Source organism: Syngnathus scovelli, chromosome 8, assembly GCF_024217435.2.
Source record: "Syngnathus scovelli strain Florida chromosome 8, RoL_Ssco_1.2, whole genome shotgun sequence".
In the NCBI taxonomy this organism is placed as follows: Eukaryota; Metazoa; Chordata; class Actinopteri; order Syngnathiformes; family Syngnathidae; genus Syngnathus; species Syngnathus scovelli.
In genome coordinates this window covers 9,502,902-9,527,236 of record NC_090854.1, presented here as the reverse complement: position 1 = coordinate 9,527,236, position 24,335 = coordinate 9,502,902, and the positions used below count along the sequence as shown (strand labels likewise).

The 24,335-nt window shown below is 40.4% G+C and overlaps 1 protein-coding gene across 1 annotated transcript in view; it reads right to left on the bottom strand.

The window, feature by feature from the left end:
* Nucleotides 1-24,335, bottom strand: part of LOC125973305 (E3 ubiquitin-protein ligase SH3RF3) — a 41,831-nt gene that overhangs the window by 12,082 nt on the left and 5,414 nt on the right. Inside the window, exons 2-4 of the mRNA XM_049727316.2 lie at nt 5,271-5,546; nt 3,408-3,503; nt 111-419 (exon numbers count right to left, since the gene is read on the bottom strand). Coding sequence (XP_049583273.1) covers nt 111-419; nt 3,408-3,503; nt 5,271-5,546 — 681 coding nt within the window. The remainder of the gene's footprint in view (nt 1-110; nt 420-3,407; nt 3,504-5,270; nt 5,547-24,335) is intronic.

Below are 24,335 nucleotides of genomic sequence, written 5' to 3'. Positions count from 1 at the left end.
CAGGATTTCACATTTTTATTTGAGATGAGATTGTCATTATTTCATTATTTATTGACACTGATGATTTTTTTTTATTTTTTATTTTATGTGATGTGTTTATGCATGTGAACCTGAATGCGTGCTGCGGCCCTGGGGTCCGAGGAGCTAATGAGGACCGGGTGTGAGATCTCCATGCTGTGTCTGTTATTGAGTTGGGCGGCTCGCTGGGTGACGGAGAGAGCCGAGAACGAATGCCTCTTCTTTGCGTTCTTCTTCCCTTCGCCTCTCCGATGTCCCGGGCCGTTTCCGTTGGAGGGCGAGGTGCTAGGGGAGGGGCCGAGAGAGCAGGGACCCAACGGGGACGGCTCGGAACTGGGACCCGGCACGCTGGTCGTCGTGGGCTTGTCGATTTCCATCAGCTGCTTTGCCGTTTCGTTTAACTGGAGGTTGAGAGAGGAAGAAGTGAAGAAAACAAGTCTGATTTAATGCCTCCATTGAATTTTGCCATTATTGATATCAATTAGCTTGTTAACACCACAGTCAAGAACGGCTCTGGTCTGGTAGGAGGGCTCAGCCTTAATATCGACAAAACAGACTGTAATTGAAAAAAAAAAAAAGAAAAACCTTGTGACAGTTTGAAATAAAGGACTTATTGATGTTTCTGAACTTGGGCTTTAAAAAAAACAAAAAAACAACAATTTTTATCAACCTCAACGATGAGCCGATTGGAGCATGCTGGCCTTGCTCGTGGCTGACGAGGTGAAAACTAATAAACACTTTTTGTTTCAAGCATTGGAAGTTGCTCAAATCGACACTCAAGTCACAAGCAGGTGCATTAAAAGGTCCCCATTTAATTAATGAAGACGTAAGTAAAGTAGGTTCTTGTTAAGCGCCTGAATCGCTTTAGAAGACATTCAATTAATCGACTTGCATTAAATTCCAGGAGGTGAACTAAACACAAGCACACACTTAGGAGTAAACTAAAAACACTAAGAGACAACATCAGCTTTTGCCCTCTGACAAACTTCACTTATCATGGCGCAGCCTCTTCTCAGACTCTACAAACACTCCCTGGAGGAAAAAGTTATTTCAAGAGGCACGGGCCAAAAGAAAAGGTGGATACGCGTACAAGAACAAGCTATATAGGAGCCATTTCCATATTAATAAATATGCTAATCAAGCCGAATCATGCTAATGAGCATGATGGATTGAAGCTGCGATTCTCTTGGGATAGACGAGAGGACAGGGGACACACACTCCCCAGACATGGAAGGTCAGTGACACAACACACACTCGCTCGCTCAGAACTTATCAAGACTAATCAAGTCATTTTTAGCGACTATATGCAGACACACACTCGCCTGGCACGGCAACAGTGCGATAAAGGTGCGGAGAGAGAAGATATGATAGAAACAATTCTTTACTTGGCTGAATTAAAAAAAAAATCCAAGGTTAGCTACCATATTTTGAGATAATGCTTATTTTCGGAGGGTGAATCATACCAGGGGTTATCCTTATCTGCACTGAGAATAGCCCGACTGCATAAACAATTTCCCCAAAAATATTTTTGTGTACTTCTCTTGATCCGATCACTTGTTTTCCCTGTATCCATCTTCCAACTGTTCTCATTCATTTTGACACCAGCTAGATAGTGGCCGACCCCAGAAATATGCTTGAATCCCCCCAGGTGCCACACTAGATAATTGACTTTTTGGGTATTTTCCGATTTTTCCGGCAATTCTTTATCACTTTTTCACCCATCCCCTGAAGGAAGAATTTACAGAGTCTTCATCAGCATTTTCTGAAGAATATTTGGGGTTTGTAAAAGTTTTTTTTTAATAATATTCTATATATATAAAATGGAGGAAGGATGGATGGATATATATACCGTATTTTCCGGAGTATAAGTCGGAACAAAGTAGAAAAAAACATGTATAAGTCGCACCAGAGTATAAGTCGCATTTTGGGAGGAAATTTATTTGATAAAATCCAACACCAGGAACAGACATGTCATCTTGAAAGGTAATTTAAAAAAAAAAAAAATACGTAGAATAGGCAACAAGAGGCGGAACAGTACGATATGCTAACGTTAAATAAACATATACATAAAAAGGGAACTGAGAAGTGAGTGTCTCATCATAAGTATTTGTATTTGCATTGTATTTAATTCAGACTGCGCCTGAGTTCTCTCAAAATGATTGGCAGCCAATTCTATTCTATTATCTTCTTTTATGCTCTGCAGTGACTGAATCCATTCCGTTCACATCCATCACCAATTCCGAGGAGACTCAAAGCAGCCCAACAAAGTCGAGGAACAGAAAAATGAACCATTGCTCTCCGCTTAGCACCACTCACAGCTTGTACTCTTACACAGCCAGAAAATGGGAAATCGTTTCAAAGTCCTCACACCCTCAAGCCACTTTTTACATCTGCTCCTCTTGAGCCGGTGCTACCAAATCCTGCGTAGAAAATGTAAAAAAAACACAGTAGCGTTTATTGCCTGCCGGGAAAAATACAAACCATTATCTCCGGATATGCGGCATCTAGTCTTTTAGAAACGGTTTCACATTTATAAATCCCGTACCACGCAATACCCTGAAAACATGATTGCAATCTCCCAAAAAGCAATAAACACCTAATAAAATTATATAAGATGATAAGATGACATTACTTAAATTCCATAATGGGTTAAACTATTAGGGAAGCTATTTGAGAAATGCCTCCCCTCTTCCCCCCGCCACATCGTCCTGAAAAGACCGAGGCTCCATAATGGCGCTTTTGTCCAGACATCCTTTTTTCCAACCCAACCTTATCACCCCATTTTGGAGATAATGCTTCTAAAATGTAATCATCTTTACATTCGGACGATATTGACCATCCTGTCAAATGATTTGTAAATATATCAGATTATTCGCGCACACAAACAGCAGCTGAAGTCCAGCTGGGTCTTATTCATTAGTGCAGTTGCACACACACGCATGCATGCGTGTGTGTGTGTGTGTGTGTGTGTGTGTGTGTGTGTGTGTGTGTGTGTGTGTGTGTGTGTGTGTGTGTGTGTGTGTGTGTGTGTGTGTGTGCCCTTGACATGTCTTGGTGCCCCTGGTGTTTGGGAGTGATGGAGAGGTCTGAATTATTGATGCATCTCTACTTAAAATGAAGCCTTTGGATTGATGGATATCTGACTCCTGTGTGGGCCATGTCAGAAATAGTTTCACTGCGGCCATGTTTTTATAAGACAAACAAGCCGATAAAGTCTCAAGTTGATATTCATGTCGTGCTTTGTCTTTTTTTTTTTTTTTAGAAATCAGCTCAGGTGATTTTTCCCCAAATGATGCTCTTCCCCACGAGGTGCAGCTATTGCTTCTGCTCCAAGATTGCTGTTTTTGTGATGCCAAGTGATTGTTTGTGTGCGATGTCTGGAGGCTTACCTCAACGTAGAGGATGGGGAAGATACCAATCTTGTCGCCCAGCATGCCTTCTGCCCAGTTTTCATCCACCCTCCTGATTACCGTCAGGACTTCATCCTGAAGAGATAACGCACAAAATACAAAGAGAATTTCATTTAACATGAAATTATTTTATATATGGAACAGATTGACCTCATATCTCAAAAGCAGTGATAGCATTTCGTGAGAAATTACATGTAATCTTCCCGAAATAGCCATGATGAAATTATATTTATAACAAAACGAACAATGCGACTATCTCCAACCGTGTAGTTTTGACATCATCCTACAAAGAGCATTGCAAACCGCCTCGTACTTACTACGTCGAATAAGTACATGCTTGTTTTACATGGCTATAGACTGGAGCCTTGTATGGCTTATGCTACACTTTGAGTTTGGTTTAAGATGGTATTTTTAGAAACATGAGGGTAACCACCCGAAGACAAAGCTGTATTTTGGGGTGCGTATAAAGGAATGTTTTTATTCTGCCGTGACCATAGCAGAGCAAGCTGCTTAAGTCGACCGTGTCCAAACGACTCAGTGCTTTAATGAAGAAAATAACCGTCAAGTCCGGGAAGGTCGACATACACTTTATCAACAGTCCATTTATTTATTTATTTATTTATTTATTTATTTATTTATTTATTTATTTATTTATTTATTCATTCATTTATTTATTTGTATATTTTTCATTGTTTGATATTTTATTTATTTAGTTATTTATTTATTCATTTATTCATAACTTGTCCTCTGTGCAGTAATATCGAATAAAAGCGACACGATGACGTCTTCCACCTGACAAAAACGCTTTTGACACGTGCGTTTTTCTGTCATCATGTGAATATGCGGGTCTCGGCGAGACCATTAGGGCGGCAGCGATAATGTAATTCTGCTAAATGACTTGGTATTAGTCATAGTGAGTAATTACCCTTCCCACTGAGAAAACAATCACACACACACTGGTTTTGCATGACAACACATTCTGCACACGGCAGGGAAGTGCGTATACGGCGCAGTGTCGTGTTCTATTGTCAACCTGTTGATTCACTTAGTCCTTAAATTAAAAACAAAACAATGTGCATTTCGTCAGGTTGATATCTTGAGACTGTACAGCACCTGCTGTGATTTGTGCCGAGAAAGAAAATGCTAAGCTTTGAGCGACAGAACAAAGCCGTGTTTCGAGAAACACCGCGAGTATAATTTCGTAAAATCACACCAAACTGAACATTTCATTTGATTTGAATCAGAGAGTTTTGTTGAAAATATAAAAAATAATTAATCTTGCCTTCAAGTCTGCTGAACATATTCTAAAGGTGTTCCGCAAACATGTATTTTAAAAGACAAGCTGTTATCTTCGTTCCCACCCACAACGTTAATTACCAGCTTCGTTTTGATCACAATGACCTTATATCCAAAGAGATGAGGCTTGCGTATCAAAGCGTCCCTGAACCGAGCTGTCTCTAATTCTGGATGAAAGTGTCTTGTTGAACAAACCGTCTCGTGTTTCTTTAATGTGTACCTCAGAACATAATAGCGACGAGCAACTGACCCGCCGCTGAGATCATTGTCAGGAAGAGAACACGACAGATGGAATCCCAGTCGGAACGTGGCCGAGACTATTCAGATCGTTTTCTTGAGAGATTTCTTTGGGGTTTCTGCAGAGTGGAGACATCCTAGCCCACCCCCCAATTTAGCAGTTTTTGGTTCGATCCCTAATAAGATACTGTAAGTTTCCGACCCAAATGACCCTAACCTCAGAGAAAAATGTATGCAAGCTATTTAAACACAAATTCTTTCTACATACAAGAACTTTACAGTCTATGAATGAGTGTTGGCGTGTGTCACCTTGCTGAATGCCAGGCAGTCTTTATCTTGGTCTTTGTTTTTGACCTCAAAGTCGTAAAGCGCTTTGCCCTGAGGCGGAGTCTGGCTGAGAGGCCGTAGCAACTGGATGTAACTCGCGGGCAAGAAGCCATGGCAACCGTTCAACTCCCCGTGGTACCAGTTGTCATCCACTTTGCGTCGTAGGATGATGATGTCACCCTTGGAGAACTGGAGATCACCTGGCTCCTTGCCTTCGTAAGAGTAGAGAGCTTTCCCGCAAGGCAACGCTGGGATGTTCTGAAAGAGATCGGAAAACGATCGATTGATTCAAAAAAATCTCTCGAATGTGAGGATATATTATAAATATTTTATCAATCATCAGAATCTGAAAGATGTTTCATTTTGAGAATCAGATGGCACTTCTAGAGGAACAAGCCCAATAATGAGAAAGAAGAAGAATGCAACTTCCAATAAAATGTATTTAAAAGACAGTCTTGGCAGTCCTACTAAAGTTATGTGGGGTTTTTTTTCTGGGTTTGTTAGTTGACTCGAAAGTACCAAACCCGCACTGCATAATATGCTGTGACAGGCTCGTAAATGAGGCAAAGAAGGCATCAAACGTCTTCTGGCGCATGGGCCCCATGCAGCTGCCACTAAAATACAAGGTTGAAGAATTTTTGTGAAGAAAAAAGGATTGCCCCAAATGGGACCCGGCACTTTGAAGGCCAACATGCGCAGTCGCAACAGATACGTTAGCGTAATAGTGAGTTCGGAAAATGATTTCATCGTCAAAATTTTCACTTTAATCGAGAATTAGCCAAAGTTGTGTTTCGGGCTCTGAAGGAAAATGTATTTGTCCGCTTAACTTGTTGCTTTCAGTCAACAGGATGTTATGACATGCCATTTACGTTGTGACACACATAAGACAAAATAGCCTTAAGTGAATCCTCAAAAATATCTGAGGAGGATTAAAAGCAATACTGTCTTGCCTCAGTGTCACAGAGTCGAAATTATTCCAAATAATCTTGAGGTTCCAATTTCTAGTGAACTGTTGTTTCATTCCGCTTTCCCATTTAAGGAGGTGAAAATGTTCCTTTGTGCACAGACTGGAACAAATCTCTTTTAGCTGAATTGGATAGTTTGTTTCCATTGTTCTGTTTTAATTTTTAAAAATGACGGTACTCCATATTAAAAAGGCAGATTGATGTGCTGCGGAACAGTACACAACATGGGGGGGAAAAAATACATGGCAACTCTAAATAAATAAAAACTGGGGTGTAATAATGAATACTCAGTTTGATATTGAATATTAATCATATTAAACTAATTCAAGGGTTTTTAACCCTGTTTCTTAAGCCCTGCAAGCCCTGTCACACCAGATTTAAATGACTAGCCAATCAGCATGATCTGCAGGAGCTGGCTAACCAAACAAACCTGATCATTTGAATCAGGTGTGAAGCAGCAGGTAGAAAACATGGAGGACAGTGACCCCTTGGGGAACACAATATTAGTATTGGTGCATCCCAAAAGACAAGAATTCAAACGGGCTTTATGATTCAGATGACTCAAGTGGGCAGCGACGGGCAAACAAAAATTGGCACATGGAGAATTGCGATAGTCATGCGAACTGATTCTCTCCGGATGTCACTTAGAAGCAAACAACCAGGGGCTCTCCCACCATAATGTCTGAGATCAGATCCTTGGTGATGCAATCTTAGGAAAAATACAGTCAGTCACCAATACTGCCATGACAGCTACTGCAAAAAGTAAAATATTCATTAAAACATGCAAATGAATCGAATCAAGTGTTGAGCAGCCAGAGACGGAAACGGCTGGAGTTTTGCATGTAGCTTAATTTTATATTCAGCATCAAAAGTTTATCAGATACACGTCCATGACTGTATTCTGCATACGTGAGTATATCCTCCATTATTTTTACTGGTCAGAATATTCCACCCCACCCCCAACACACATCAGAGCTTCTCCGAGAACGTAAATCCACTAACCCCTGTGGTGCAGTAATTATTGTTTGTGGATTTCTGTAATGGCCAGACGGTATGTATGGTTGTGTATGTGCTTACGTGTGTGTGTGTTGGACATAAATGCAAACACATTGACCACTGCTGAGGCCTCCATCTGCTCAGCTCTTTCAATCTGAGCCTGCCTAGTTTTACAGATTGACTTTTTGGTTGACATCAAACGATGCAATCCATGTTTGACTCGGACGTTTCCAACCCTTCAACAAAACTGACAAAGCTCGTAGTAACACCTCATGACCTCGTCAGTCATTTTAGTTTCTGCTTTAGGTTACATTCATCAGTGAATTGTTTCCGTTCTGTTTTCCGTTGCTTCGATATGAAACGTCCAATTAGCTTCTAGAACACAACCAAACATTTACACGACGACGATTAACAACAACAATCACGTGCTAAAGCTTTTGTTCATCTATTTACGAGGGTTTGATAAATGAGTTAATCATTTATTTATAAATTGCAAGTAGAAAGGAGTGGAAATCAATGGAAGAATATTGATGCAGTGTGAACAGGAGTTTGTGGCTTTATTGTTTGGCGGGCACGATGCCACCGAGACCAATAAGAGAACATTTGCTGAGAGGCGCCACTTCACAGCCTCTTGACCCGCTGAGATCCATTTGTTTCTCTGTTTATCTCCAAGTGTACAGTGGCTGACACAAAAATGACTCAAACATGAGAAGAAGACACGAGCGACTGTTGTATTGACACAGAGCGTTGGATGCCAGGAGGGACATTACGCAATAGTTGTTCCTTTCATTTTATATTCATGGTCTCGTCCGGATCTAATCGCTAGCAAACGTTCATGTTTTCGTCATACCGGAATTGACAAGTGTAATAACACAAACACCGTTAACCGGATTTTCTTGCAATGGTCAAACTTTTTTTTTTATCCTCAAGTGGTTGCACGGCGATCATAAGTGTTTTGAGAACCGGTTTTGTGAACCGGTGTGAACCGGAGTGAACCGGTGTGAACCGATGTGAACCAGAGTGAACCGGTGTGAACCACGCATAATAGCGCTAATTAAATCAAGCGAACGAGCACATGGTACAATTGGAATAAAGGTTTTGACATACAATGCTTCACAAAGATAATGCATATATTATGTAAAATGTACAAAAATAGACCTCTTCATTGATAATTGCCTAATGAACCGGCACGCTAAAAATTATGCTACTTAGATTTTCCACCATCATAGGCAATCAAGCTGATATTTTTAACACAAGTAAATGGGACAGTGTGTTCCACCATGGTTCTACCCCAGTCCATTTTTCTCTGACATTTTTATAATGTAATACAGAGTTTTACTCAGCGGAAACTATAATTCTGCCTGGCTGCCTCAGCAAAGTCACTGAGGTGAATTCTAAATCAAAACCCCAAGCCGTGATAAGAGAAGGAATAAAAAAAATGTGATGTCATGAGTTACCGTTTTTTTAATGCATGTGCGTAAAACAGAAAAATCTTGCCTCAAACATCCATTTGTTTCAATTTCCAATTATATAACTGATTGCACTTTAAATGGTCAAAGGTCACAGGATAAAACGAGCTTAGCATTCTACCAACCTGCGAGGTTTCAAATTAAATTTAATGCTTGATCTCAAAATTCACGTGTCTCACTCAATTTAGGAGGTTTCACTTCAAAGGAAACATTTGCATTCCGTTTATAGAAAATGTCACAGAGTTCCGGATAAGGTGAGCGTTCTGAGAAATGAGGAATTAAAAAGGGACTAAATCGTATCGTTTGGAACGCACCTTCTCGTCTGGATTCACTCATCTGTCAGCCGTAAGGCTCGCCAACACTAACATTCCCATGACGAGCCGGTCCGGAGCGCGCATGTGTGTGAAAAGATACTCGTTGGGACAGGATGTTCCTCTCCATTTTTATAAAGGCAAACCATTTTGTGTCTCTGTCTATCGACTTCTGGTAACAACACACATACCTGCACTTTGAACTGTGATTACTTTCCTCTCTTGCTTCTTGCTCATGTGCCCTTGGAGGGGCATTGGGCCTCGACAACTTTTCCCGACTCCGTGAGTGTGCGGTAATAGCGTAGTAAATCTGCTTTGGTTTTTTTACCGCGCTATCACATTGTGCCGTTTTATTGGAGCAGATATTCGATCTCAAAATTATTATATGTGTGTTTAAATAAATGTGAGGAAGAGGAAGACAGGAATACAGTGAAACGGTAAGATAAACTAATACAAGCACGAGGCATTTAATTAAAACCCTGAGTTGTGAATGAAAAGTAAATAATGTTAACATAAATCAACAGATCAGCTGGTACACAAAATTACAGTCAAGTACATCGCAGATGCAAACACAAGCAGGGTTGTCTGGCAGCCACTCAGGGCACTATTGATTCACTTTCCATCTATAATTCAACATACAACATACACCTCTGTTTAAGCGGCGGCGCACAAACGCGAGCAGCAAGACAAAAAAAAATAAAAATAACCATGATGTAAAAATTATCCTCTCAAATCAAACTGTCAAGACTACTTTAAATGCAAAAGCTGGACGCGATTCTCTTCGTTTGACGTTGACTTTGACACTCCCTAGCACGAAGTGAGACAAATAAGACACAGCTCCAAAAGCTTTAATGCATATTCATCAGAATCATTACCGTGTCGAGTCGAGGGGTGGCTGTGTGGAAAAAAAAAAAGTACAAACAGATGCACAGAGAAGCTGAGCTTGTTAGAAATGCAAGCTGTTGAGTAGGAGCAGCAGGCGATGGTCGTCCTATTGCTGATTGAGAAGAAGCAGTCAAGCAAGTGAAGAAAAAGATGGCCAACATCCGGGTGGGGATGACTAAAATCGTCAACGGTTATAAAAAGAAAAGACCCTCATTATCCTAAAAAGATAATCCAATATGTTATTGCGTTGTTAGATTGGGAGGCTATTACATCATTAAAAACGTCCTGTAGCTTTTTTAAATGATGAAATATAAATAGAAAATGCGACATGCATCCCCTGATGATTATCTTGATGCTTTCATTCGTCCATCAGTCACATTGCAATGATTTGATATGTTGCAAAAAACATCCTGAACATTATTTTGCGTGTCAGCCAGTCAAAAATATCGACTCCGCATAAACGGTTCCATGCTTCTGAAAAATTGCAGATATAGAGCTCAATAAGAAATTATATAATTTTTGCGCCTGGGTGTGAAACATATCCCCAGGCCAAATGGGGATTGACTGTATTTTAAAAAAAATGTGCTTTGGATGCTTTCTGATAAATGATCTTAGTCGATAGCAATTTTTGGCATGAGTCGTTTGTGCCTGAAACAGCTGCAACTTTATTTTATTTTTTAATTGCTATGTGAAATGGTTTCTCTATTGTGTAATGGCATGACCTTTCGGGAAAAATATGCATTTGCAAATCCGAATAACGAGAGGAAAACGAGTACGCCGCAGTAGATGGATGGTAATCTTGTTTAAAATTCCTTTCCGCACTCACATCCCCCACAACATATGACAATGTCAAACATTGGCATTTGTATGAGGAATTTGCATTTTGTGCATGTTCTTCCCTCTGGACTTGCTTTTTTAATTCTCAGTTTGTTTCCTCAATTCTAATTATTATTTTAGTTTATAATTTTCGCTACAGTTGTGTTTAAAAGGTAAAACGTCCACACCACTGTACATGTGCGTGCATGCATGTGTGTGTTTGTGTGTGTTTGTTTTGTAGTACTTGCAAGGACCACCACTGTTTTCATTGCACAGAAAATGAATTTATGAGTTTCCACTCCATTTAAAAGAGACCCTTCCGCCTGCAGGGTGAAAGTTACACCCGGTGAGGCGGACACTGAGTCTCATCTCTTTTGGTTCTTTTCACTGGCTTTTCATTATAAAGCTGCTCTTTTCTGCGGCCTCCCACTACGACTCAATTGACTGATTTCATTGTGATTATACTTGTGAAGTGACTCGGTTATTCACTTGCGATGACAATGAAGGGATAGGATATCAGCTCTAAAGTCATATCGTGTTTAAAAGGAAGGCAAATACTTGCATGGGTGGGAGAGATAATCAAGGCAGGTGACGTTTGGATGGGTGACAGGTCGCCATCGATGTGTCCTTTGGTTTTTGGTCCCTCCCTTTCTCTCCAGCCTGTTGCCGTGACGACGCGGTGCATTGAGTGACAGATGGTTGCTGAGGCGTGTCGACAGTTGTTAAGAGTACTTAATGTGTCAGACACATTAACAGACAACTAAAAAGCTTAAAGGATACACTCATGGCCCCAACAACTTGCTAATATTCACTCAAGATTCGGAGTGAGAATTGTGAGGAAAAAAAAGTAACATTTTGTTGTTATGATAAAGAATGTCAGAGATCTTAATTTTGGCCAAACTAAATTTAAAGAAGTGGTTGTGAAGTAAATATTGATAAAGCTAAAGTCTGACATCGATCATATCTTGAATACCAAAATAAATTTGGACCAAATTACAAAAACAGATTGGAGAGGAAGAGGAGATGTCTGCCAACAAGCATTTCCAAAGTGTTATAAATGATCTCCGTCTGTGGCATTTTTCCAAACAACGTTAAAGAGGACAGAGTGACAGATAATAGATTGTGAAGCGTCAATCAATTTAAATTGAATTTTTGCTTATTTAATAGTCTGACAATTTGCCAGAGGTGGTTTAAGCACATAAGAGTTTAAGCCACAGATTGATAACCATCGGGGCAATGTGGAAAACTGCCCGTGTGCCTCGGAAACCAAGCTTCTTCCGTAATTGCAAACTTGTCAAGTATTGAGAAAATTTTAAAAACAGACCAGATAGATTTTCTAGTAGCTCTATTTCACTCAGAGGTCATCCAGGTGGCATCAACAAATCATTACCTTACAGACCTTGTGGGAGCTTAACATGACCCTGAACCATTGTGGACGCTAATGAAAGATGTTACGATACAAATTCTGACACTGCGGCGTGGACAAAAGTAGCTAGCACAAGACAATCGATCTTGCACATGGATCTAGGAGGACTGATGTCACAAGGAATAACAGGAACTTACCTCTGGGGGCTACCTATTGACTATTTACTGCAAACGAGATTCTTCTAGCATGATGTCACACATTCGATATGTGGAGCATTGATGGCAAAGGTGATTGGATGGGAGCTGTTGGCCAATCAGGTGAAAGCGAGAGGACTGACGTCAACTGTTTGCACTTTGTATCTCCTCTCCAACACCTTCTCACTGCTCACATCTTCCACCTGGCATGGTTCCCTCTCACCTAGGTTGTCACATCCATCTGCTAGATCCATTTTTAATTCCGTCTCTGCTCTTCAATTTATTTTCGTAATGCTATGCCGAGTAATATACAGTTTAGAAAATATATTTTCTTTCATTGTTAAGTCGAGGTTTACTTTGTCAATAGTTCTGACTGGGCTCTTTGAGAAGAGTATCAAACAGCTGCAGATGTGACTGCCAAGAGGAACCTTCATTTTTGTTTACCAACCTTGGATTCCGCTGAATACAGATGGAGATAAAATGAAGACACCAAACAACCCTATGAATAATAATAATCAATCAAAAAGTAATGAACCTGCTTATGGGTTGAGTTGCTTATAAGGATTGAAAGGTCACACGGGGGGGAGAATAAATTTCCTCGCCAGTAAGCATTTGTCGAAATATAACTTTCGTCCTGGGACTTTTACATCAACCACAACATAGCAAGTATGACTTGTGAGAGGAAAGAACAGCTGAAAATTCATCCATTATTCAGCATACAGATACACAACATCAAGAAAATCTGAACTTTTCAGGGAAATACGGAAATTGTATTCAACAAAAGGGTAATTCATCAGTTTGGCTAAAAATTCCAACTTTCGGAATTGCTTTGTTGTGGATGAATGGACACAACAGCCTAAAGTTGAAAACAATGTATTGTTTTAAGAGTTTTAAGGCTTTACTCAAAATAGTGCATCGTCAACAACATGCTGAGGGCAACAATTATTAAAAAACGGTCACGCTGGAGAGATGTGTCTTGCCCTTTTTGCTTTGGCAGTCATTACTGGCATATAGTCAGCCTTTATTCGATAACTGTCACTCCGCTCCCCCAATCTTCCTTGTGGCACACGTAAATCGCTTTTTACGCTTTGGTCTTCTTCAGAGGCGGAACATTCTCCTGGAGATTGAGGAGGCGCAAACCGTGTGACATTAGTAATACTCAAAGCCGGCTTGGACTAATATTTTGTCATTACTCTCCAATGCATAAGCAAAATACAGCGAGACGAATGCAGCGATCATTTGCAAGTACGCGGTAAGCCCAGTGAATCTATTTTATAAAAGCTTGGGGCGTTTTCCTCGCTTCTGCAGTTAAAATCCAGGCACAAAATCGTACTTTTTATAAGAATAGGTACAAATATTTATTTTGTGAAACATTTATGATAATGTACGATAATCACAATTTCCTCCATGTTTTCTACGTCTCCCTGCTGCAACACACCCGATTCAAACAATCAGCCAATCAGTAAGGTTTGCAGAAGCTGGATAACCAATCAAACCTGATAACCAGATAACGATCCTGATCGTTTAAATCAGGTGTGTTGCAGAAGGGAGACAGAAAACATGGAGGACCCCGCGGACTGGAATTGATAATCAGGATACTAACTGAAAAAATGAAGAGTGTTTTGTCCTTGCGCTTGCTAATTAATTTACAGCCGATTAAACGGCTAAGAAAATTTTATAATTAATTCAGCCGACAGGAACACCTTATCTGGATGTAATTATTCTGCTGAGTAAGATGTAAAGAAATTCACACTTTACATTCATATTTTAAGGTAGTGCAACGATTTTGTTCATTTGAGTGACAGCTAGAAATCAGTCATTTTCAGGCTGAATCTGACTGAAATTTCACACCACCCTAAAATAACAACATGAAAAGTGAAGACCGGAATCCGCGACTTGATATAGTATCATTCGAACATTGCTCAACCCCGGGTTGCTCCTTTCACTTAGTTGCCTTTAATGACTTGCTGTTTTGTTAATGTGTCAGACTTTGCTAGTGAGTAACCGTATCATCTCGTGTAGATTTAATGACGCCGCTAGTTCCCATTTGCACACACCTCGTCACCTGAGACCACCCACACATCTTAAACTGACATGCACGCATACCTACAGAGCTTTGTACTGCTCCGTATGTATTTGAGATACATGAGAGGGCGAGTTGAGACGCTATAACAGCGCATATATCACAGTCTCGTCTCACACCCACCCACCCTGTTTGATCTGCAAAGATACCTCCCCAAAAAAAAGGTCCTGACCTTTGCAGTGGCTTATAAATCATTTATCATAAGACAACTCTGCAATTAGTCTATTCACCTTTAAAACAGGGTGGGGCCTGACATTAGATCTGTGTTGACGCCCCCCTCGATGGAGCCGTTTTGCAAGTCAGCGCAGTAATGTAGACGTTCGAGGTGTCACTGCGACAACAATAGATGGTATCATTTTTTAACACTACACACTAATGTCCAGTGATGAATTTCAAATACTCCTCATGGTTGTTATAATTCAATCTCAGTGTAATCTCAGTTTTAGCTATATTTATTGTGGCCCAATATAGACCCTTTAAGTGTTAACTTGTTAAATTAAAACAGCTGATTTTGTTGTGTGTACTTGTTACTAGTAATATATCAACAATGTCATTTAACACAACATTCATAATCATTGACACACACTTACACACATTTCTGTGGCCAATGTGTGTAAGTGTGATACCCAAGAGGAAAACCAGGAGATAGTCAGGGATTGGGTAGCAGCATGTAATGACTTATGGGGCCATGGGTGGGCAGGATCAGGTGGCAGGCACATTAGGTGGGTGGGCTGAGACGCACAACCACACACACACAGTGTGTCCCAATATACCAGTTCCCGAAATGCATACCCACAGTTTGATCCAGAAGGGACACACTTGTTCGAAATCCAAACACCTCACGTACCCTCAGCCTCGAAAACCTCCCGTAATTCTCCTGACTCATCTTGACCGGCCCGTCACCCCTCCCCGCCAACCATTAGCACGTCGTAGGTTCAAGGCGTTCTCCTCAGCTGTTGATCTCACTCAATCATCTCAAAAGCTCAAGCGTGTGACCGCGTTGGCTCCTTGACCGTGTTTTCCCCAGGATGTTTTGTCTTCCCTTGCCTTTGAATTCCATTTGCTAATCGTGTTCATTAATCGGGAAAGGTTGCAGTGGACTGGAAGAAGACAAGAGGAGGAAAGCCAGAAGCACATGTGGTAGACAAGTCAAGCCTGAAGGCTCTTAAGCTGCTAGCTTACACCGAGCTGCGCCTAAGTGGTGTTAATATTTTAGTTCGCGCTGGGCGCAAACGTGTTTTTAACATGATGGTAGCATGCAAAGCGTAAGAGCAAATTTGCTTTGGCTATTAATCAATCAATCCTCAAAATGAAATGTTCATAAAACACTGGAATCATTTATAATTAGCGTTAAAATTACAGCCGTGGTAAGTCTTGAGTAAATCTAAGGCCTGTTTAAACTCAAACTTCCGTCCGGTGATGGTATCGCCGACTCCACGCGCACGGACGGAAGGTGTCGGTGTCTGGAGATAGGAGCAGGAACTATCAGTAACAAAGCAAATATTCATCAAATCCCACCAGACGGTGCATTATTCATCACATAGGGATTTGAATTATATATGTCGCTCATCAAATATTTACTTTATTTGAGTTTTCAAGAACAGCGGACGGCTTGTGGTATTGCTGAGCAGCGGTGAAATGTGACAGAAAGGAAACGTGCGTTCTTATTTACATTCTGACATGCTATACATTGGATTAACTGTGTTTTAGGAGATCCCAAATTAGGAGAATCAGCAAAATCTACAACAAGCTCAGATAAAAGTCAAATCTACTTTTTCTTTCCTTTTGCAAATTATACGACAAGATGAGATTTTGTCCATTGATGTCTACCGATGAATAATGGATTTGTTTCTCCCAAAATAGTTGGATTTGGTGGTGATCCGAAACAGATTAACATGTGTGTGTGCACGCATAGGCTATAATTCTATTTTAAAGAAGATTAAACCTTTATTTTGGCAAACATCTTATTCAGAGCAAATCCTTCCTTTTACACACACACACACACACACACACACACACACACACACACACACACACACACACAAATGCGGCGGTATGCTGCGCTGTGGGGGGGGGGGGCATGATGAGGAGGGAGAGTGGGAAATTGCCTACTGAGGGAAAGAAGGAATAGAAATAACACATCGACTTCATTTCTACCCCGTCAAAGGAAACACTTCACCGTCCAAGTGATTAGCGGATGACCTGCTCTTCCTCTGCAGGGAATCAGGACAGATGTAAGGGGTCAACTAACACCTCGCCAATGGAGACAGACCAAGGGAAAAAAAAATCTCGTTCACTCTCTCTGCCAAGTCTGATGGCATGAAGGCTTCTTTCACATTCATCTGTTAATATGGCCGCCGCTCTTCAGATCTGAAGGCCGAGGAGCTACGAAAAAATCCTTTCATTGCAGTTGGTATGAATCACACCCAATCAAATAACTTGATAAGAGAGAATTTATTAGGCATTCAAATTAAATAGTAGGGTTCAGGGATTTATGAGTTTCTTGCTTGAAATTTTACTGTGGCTTTTCAGTTATGTTCAAAAGTATTTCGAGAATGGGATATTTTTTTAAAGGTCGTGTCTGATTTCGAGCCAGTCGAGCATTGACTGCAAATTACAGTTATGATTTAAATTACTTTGGAGTACTTTTGGACACGATTCAATTCTATTGATAAATAGACTTTAGGCTGCCCCTAACCAGTCAATCTAATAACTTTAACAAGTTAGCTGACGTGTAACACAACTTCAACTTTGTTTTTCAACTGTTTTTTTCCCCTGCTGAGTGAAGTAAACATTTTCCTAATTTGCCAACGCAACGATTAAACCAAATTAAAAGACTCTTACTTTAAGATTGTGGTTGTCTCATTTCATTAGAAGCAAAGACACAGTCTGAATTTTATTGCCAGATTGCCTTTTTTTTTTTTTAATTAACTTCAAATTAAAGTAGAATTTACTTTTTGGCAAGAAAGTCTCAACAGACTTTAGCGTTCAAAATTTACCTGTACAAATTCAACATCACTGCTGCTTATTTTTAAGAAGCTTTAACATAAAAACTCCAACACTGCTTTGCTTTCAGAACCAAAGAGTACAAGTATTATATGTCCCACTGAATAAATATTTTGTTGTTTGTGCATGTCTGAGCAACCATGACCCAATTCCATTTATCTGCTACCACTTTAAAAACATTAGCAAGAAGAAGGCCAACTGTGAGAGATCATTGTTTAAATGGCTTCACGTTGTCAGCTGACAGTAAACAACATTTGATAACAAGTAACACAATTGGAATTGTTGTAGTGACGGAAAATGCCGGAACAAGTCCTGGTGTCTGTGTTTGTGTTGGGTGGGGTGGGATGTTGGGGGGGTTATAAATGTCATCACTCGGCAACAGCTGCTAGTTGACATCATCACTGTTGGACAGCTGACGGCAACTGCGAAAGAAGCCGGTTGAGGTCTTGGACCATATTCTCTACCACTAAACCTCAAAGTTGCACACCCTATAGAAATAGGAGGACCAATCGAAGCGTAGTTTATACCTCCATAGGGTTAGTTAAGGTCGTAACAGTCAAGGCAGGTGAGTTGTTACTTGTGCATGATGGTAAAATTTTATCTGTGAGGAGACAGAGGCAACATTAGACCTTCTTTTATTCATGAGCTGGATTTGCAGCTAGCAAATGACCCCATGTGTTTACCTCAGCATGCAAAGGAAGTGTTCAAATGTACACGCAGAGGATGCCTTGTAACTGGGCGACCATGCGGTTGGCTCAGTTTCCCACCACAAATTAAGCTCACTCCCAGAATCAATTGGACTGCAAAGAGAGCATTTCCTCTGTGGAAGCTTGTGCGGTGTTCCGATGGACTCCTTAAAACAACCCAGTGAGTCAACCGGATTAAACAATTCTGGATTTTACAAAAAAAAAAAAATCTTTTTGTCTGAGAAACAACCACAACCTTCCTGAACAAACACACTGAAATACAATCCATGACGAGTTCACACACAAAAACACACACGCTGCCAGAAATAGGTGGCTGCAGCTATAATTGAGGTTCCGTCAGTCTGTCTGAGGTTGGCTCAATCAACAAGGCCGTATTTCCCGTTTCTGTCTCACACACATGCATAGACTCACGCACACACACCGTATTTAAGATGCTTTGCATTCATATTCTTTGTGTAGCAATTATATGAGGCAGACTATGTCCAGACATGTGACCACAGTAGTATAGACTGTATGTGCTAGGGGCGGTGGGGTGGCTTTGACTTGCCAAAGCCATAAAAGCGGGGAAGCTGGTACTGCATGACACACACACACACACACACACACACACACACACACACTCTCATGCACAAACTCCATCTGCCCACAGTGCAGGTCAATCATAACCTCATTCGGGCGGAGAGAGAGACACATTCAGTCTCCTGCTGGGACACATTCACTTCTCCTCTATGAGAACTAAACCAGTCTAAACCGGATTACAGTGCACTGATATTAAAGTAGAGTGAACTAAATCATCGTCATGGATCATGCAGGTCCAAAAGTGGATTATTAAAACTTGGATTATATTGACCTAACCAGCACAATATGGTTTAAACTGAAAATTTGGTGGAATGATGGACTGAATCAGATCGTATTAAAGTGACTCCACTGGGATAATCCATTTTGATAAATGAGAACATATGCCTGTTTTTCTAGCTAAACCGCCATTTAATCCAATGATATTTTTCAGAATGGACTGAATTTCCTTGATGCCTGCGGTGGAAATTAAAGTTCAATTTACTGATTGTAATTTTTCAACGTAACAGTACGAAAGAATTCGTAATATGAAACCCACATAAATGTATACGGCAACCACACGAGTGGCGTTTGCTAGCTTAATGCTAACGGGACTGTGCTTCTTTAAGACAGTGTTGCGAAATACCTCACAAAGATGACGGGTTTAAACAGTGGCCTCACACCCACACACATACTGTACACACAGACAGAGGAGTGACCACAAGGAGACCATTCTCAGCCCTATGAGGGAAGACCAAACTAAGTCCAAATGTCATACACAGCACATGCACGAAGACGCTGACGTAGACACCCGCGCATTTACACTACCGGTGGGACACCACTCTACCCCAGCTGTCCATTTATGGACCACGAGTGAATAATGAATCAGTGTCTGTCGGTGTGGGGGGCAAAGCATTAAAGCACATTGCATGCGTTCTGCATGGTAAACTACACACTGGTCATAAGATTCAATTATATCCAACAAGCGATCTTTATTCACGATTGACAACAACACAAACATCTGCGGGGTTGGGCCCATCTGTTGTTACAGGCTGCTCAATCAGCTTGGTGTGCGTGTGTGTGTATCTTTGGGTTGGATATAAGCAATTGTCTGTTTGCATGTAATATCGCTGTGGTTTCAGAGACTATGTACAGCTTGAGGCCAGGAATGTAGTCTGTCTGAGAAGAGGAATGTCAGTCAGCAGAATTGCTCGACATCGGGGAAGGACCATTAAGGGGGAGGACAAGCAAAACCAGACATTGTTTAAAAAGCAGCAGTAATGGGATTACTGCTTTTGGGATGGCTAACATTGAGGCTTTTGTACTCCCACCCCCTCGATAATTGACTTTTACAGCTTGGGAACACACATGTTTCTGTTTGGCCCAACAAAATGTACATATGAAGTGAGCTACACTGCTAAAGACCGGAAGCATTTTTGGATATGGTTGTTGGTATCTACGGTGAAGTGTGATACTGCTTCAAATCTCCTTTGAGACATTTTAAGTATGGAAGTCCTCTTACAACTCGTTTCTCAGTTTAGTTGTCATATTAACTCATAAATAAACCGTTCAATTAGTGCTATCTTAGATAGCGGACTGTGTTGTTTTCGTATTAAGCTAGGATTCAATTCTTGATTCTAATCTACTACCCGTTTGGATTATAGACAAGTACACAAAAGATGAGAGAATATTTCTTCATGTAGAGAGCAACCTGTAAGAATAAAAAGCAAATATATCAGAAAAACAAACCAAAAAAACAATGACACACAGTGGGCAATACAGTTCTGTGTTTACACTGCTTCATTCAAGTGTGTTTATCTGCATGCGCCATGGGACAGAGGTGACTTATCTAGGACAGGGACATCACAGGGAACAACAGCGGCAGGAATGTAATTTTCTGGTGGCAAATGAAGAGAAGAACAAGCGTGACCGAGCGGTTGCGCCTGTGGACTTTACTTTAATACCACCATGATCATATATAGAAGACATAAAAGGAACCGGAAACAACCAGGCGGGAAAAGCCTTCCTGCTGACATTGTTTTAATGTCTAACAAAGTGTGTGTGTGTTTGGGGGGGGATGGCTGAATTCAGCAGATATAAAAGAGCTTTGCTGTGTCACTCAAAGACAGAAAAAGAAAAGAGAGGGAGCAAAGAAGAAAAGAAGTCAGCAGTAGAACGGAAGCAGCCATGAGAGAAATTCTATTGTTTGCTGTTTAATGTAAAACATATTTGAATTAGCTTAGATCGAAATGTGCACAGAATTCCATTTAGCGTTTTCCGTAAAGGTTATATTGTACATTTCAGTATGTTTATGTGAGACTTCCTGGCCACAGTCTGTAACCACAAGTACTGATAAGAACCTCTTGTGAAAGTGCCAGTTCTGCAAGCTTTATTCCAATTTAACTTGGCAGCAATTTAAATAAAATATGAAATATCCCATTGAGCGAATTATTTCTCTGCTTTAAATCTCACGGGACTATCATTTTAGTTTCTAAACAAACAAACATTGCGACATATTTGGATATGTATTTCAATGCTTGATAAATGTACTGTAGATTCATCTTGAATCACATCATGTTTTGTTGACAAGCAAATTTAATCAACTCTTTTTTGAACTACCTAATTGTCTTCTGTAGTCTGAGCACAGAATCTTTCAAAACTGGTTTCACAGCATCTTGTGCTATTGTGCGTGTCCTCTAAAGCCTCCTCTATGGTTTCGTCTATGTTCTGATCACAGCAATTTGTAAATCACTTTGATAGGACAGCTTCCTTTCTCATCTCTCACAAAAACACACAATGGACTCGAACGGAGAAAAGATAACGAGCGGCGTAGCGGTTGAGGTGAACCGGGGGAGGCTGCGGCAAAAAGAAAAACAAGAGTTGATAAGGACAGAAATGGGGTTAATGTATGAAAAAAAAGTATTTTCAGAGAGGAAAAAGGGAAAGCCACGGCCTCGGGGTCTGACACTGTCCCAGTTTTACGACAGCGTCTGTATCTCCTGTGGCTTTCCTGAACATTTCCACCCACTTGATTAATGCTGCCATCACAACTAAAGCCAGCATCTTTGAAGACTGCAAGAAAAGTACGTTGAGGGACATACACAGCACTTAGTTTAAGCCCATAGTCATATTTTAGCCTTGATTACAGGAAAGAAATTGTTCTGGGACTTGCATGTGGGTTGGAACTGGGACACAATGGATATACTATATCTTATGACGGAGTGAAATGAAATGTAAAAAAAATGACCTCTGGAAGTTGAAGTCGCTTTGTTTTCAAGCGTACAATTAAAACGGGATTAAACCGTTTCAATGGGTAAGTGGAAGTGATTTCTCGGTGAAGTGTGATTCGCTGTGACATTTCTTTGTCACTCATCAATGTAATTTGGTGCAATTTATGAATTCATCTGTGACAAGTTCAAATCCCTGAATGACAGATGATCTTTTTCTGAAACGTGTCCACATCTTTTTTTTGTATTTGCCATTTTTTTCACCAGAAAATATATCCTGTGTATCGCTAGGCTAAAGAGGGCTTAGTTGAAGAGAATAGTATGCTTAGGATTAACCTAAAAGTTGTTTGCACTTTCTAAAAAAAAACACAGTTTGGGCATACTAAGAGGTTTTCCAATGCAATAGGCAGCTCGTGCCAAATCAACGGCTTGATGACCTGTGGCGCTTTAATCGAGCTGGCAGGACCTGGTAGCGGAAGCCCGAGATGAGTTGGGACTCCAGCCAGCTGTCTGAGGACCCATGAAGGGAATGAATAGCGAATTGAGTAGCAAAACGGCCGCGACCGTTTGCTCAAAGTCGCTCTGAGATGGCACAAGCACCACTCGGACAAAAAAGATGGGAGTGATGAGGGTGAAGGGAGAGAAAGGGGAAATGACACATGACAGTGACGCGCAGCGGTGCTGAAGGATGCTTTGGTATTCAGACGAGGCTACTTTGTAGTTTGAGGACTGTCAACGCTGGTGTCTGTTGCATGAATATGCGCAATGTTGAAACTGGCAGGATTTTACAGCATTACAGATGTAGACTAAATTGTTAGTCATTGAAATGAGATAGAAGAAAAGGAAAGCCTAATTAAGTCGCTCCAACAGAATAAACATGAACTGGAAAAGCTTGAACCAAAAATTCGCAACAAAAATTCACCCACGATTAGGGAACCAAGATTATTTATGATTATTATTTAAGATAAATTGTTGGTCATTGAAAGAAGATGGAAGAAAAGAAAGCCTAATTAAGTCGCTCCAATAGGATAAACGTGATCTGGAAAAGCTTGAATCAAAAAGTCGCACCCAAAATTCACCCATGATTAGGGAACCAAAATTTTGGGTGGCCGATTCAGAGCTCTTCTGTTCCGGGGATCAGTTTTTACCAACAAAAATGTGACCTAGAGCAATTTATATGTTGTTATTCGTGATGCATTTTTTTTTTAACCAGTATAATCCAGATCCACAAAAACTACAACACACCTGATACAAACCATCAGGATTGCCATCAGGCTTTCCCAATGCTTTAGATGTGCAGGAGTAGGCACACACCTGAAACAGGCTATATAAGAACTCTGCAGAACTGGACTTGGCCAGTCCTGTCTTAACAAATACAAAATGATGCCTCAACATATGTATGAAAGAAAGATAGAAGCACTAGCACGAGTCTCCTGTTTTCATGCTGAGTAGCAAATTTTGAGACAATTTGTTTCCAAACAGACACTTTGTCCTCCTCAACTCAATATTTTCTCTTCTTACACCACTCAAATTGTTCCTGTTTGTATAAAAATTAATTAAAGTACAGGGAAAACTTCTTTCACAGCAGGAACGACAAATTGGAGTAACCAAATCCTCAGCATAGCAAATTGTCATTGGAGATTCAAATGATCTAAATTAGACATACTCATCTGCTTTGTTGCTAGATGAAGACAAAAATGAATAAAAGAGATCTAGAATTGTAAGAAACGTTGCAGTGATAGATTTCCACTCAGATTTACAACTTAATGACTGTAACAACTTGTATAGAACACGAGTCAGCCAGAACCAAAGCAAAAGCTCCTATCTGTTCCTTTTATTCCAACGCAGCATGTGTTCTTCAGTCCTGAAATCAGATTTCAGTTCCAAACACACGCTAAAATTGAGACCAAACAGTTGCGTCTTTCACGCCGGAAACAATTTGTGACGTGACTGCAGGTTGCATATCTTTGATAAATTTTCGACAAGGATCGGTTGAACTATTATCACCGTGTGATTTCCTGAAGGCCTGCTGTGCTGTGAGTGCTATCTTTCTTACAGGAAGTTGTGCACAAAGTTGAATCGAGTTGAATTTTTAAACGTGGCGTCGGATCTAACCGTGGAATATTACCAAATGGCTTGGTTGATGTTCATTGAAAAATAATTTCAGTTTTTCTGACATATTGAAATATTTAATCTGACATGATTAAAAACCCAAGTGGATTATCTAAGAAAACATTGGCCTAACCCTACAATGACAAGAAAGACACTTCTACTTCACTTGCAAGATTCACATAACAGGGATATGAATTTGAGTGCCAGACTGATCTATGTTGCCACGGCAACAAGTCTTTGGTAATACTACGTGTTGTCTGTGATTGTTGAAGAAACACCTAATAGCATGGACAAACAGATAAATGCACAAAAACAAAAATCCTTTATGATCTAAATTCCCATCATTTATAGCGGA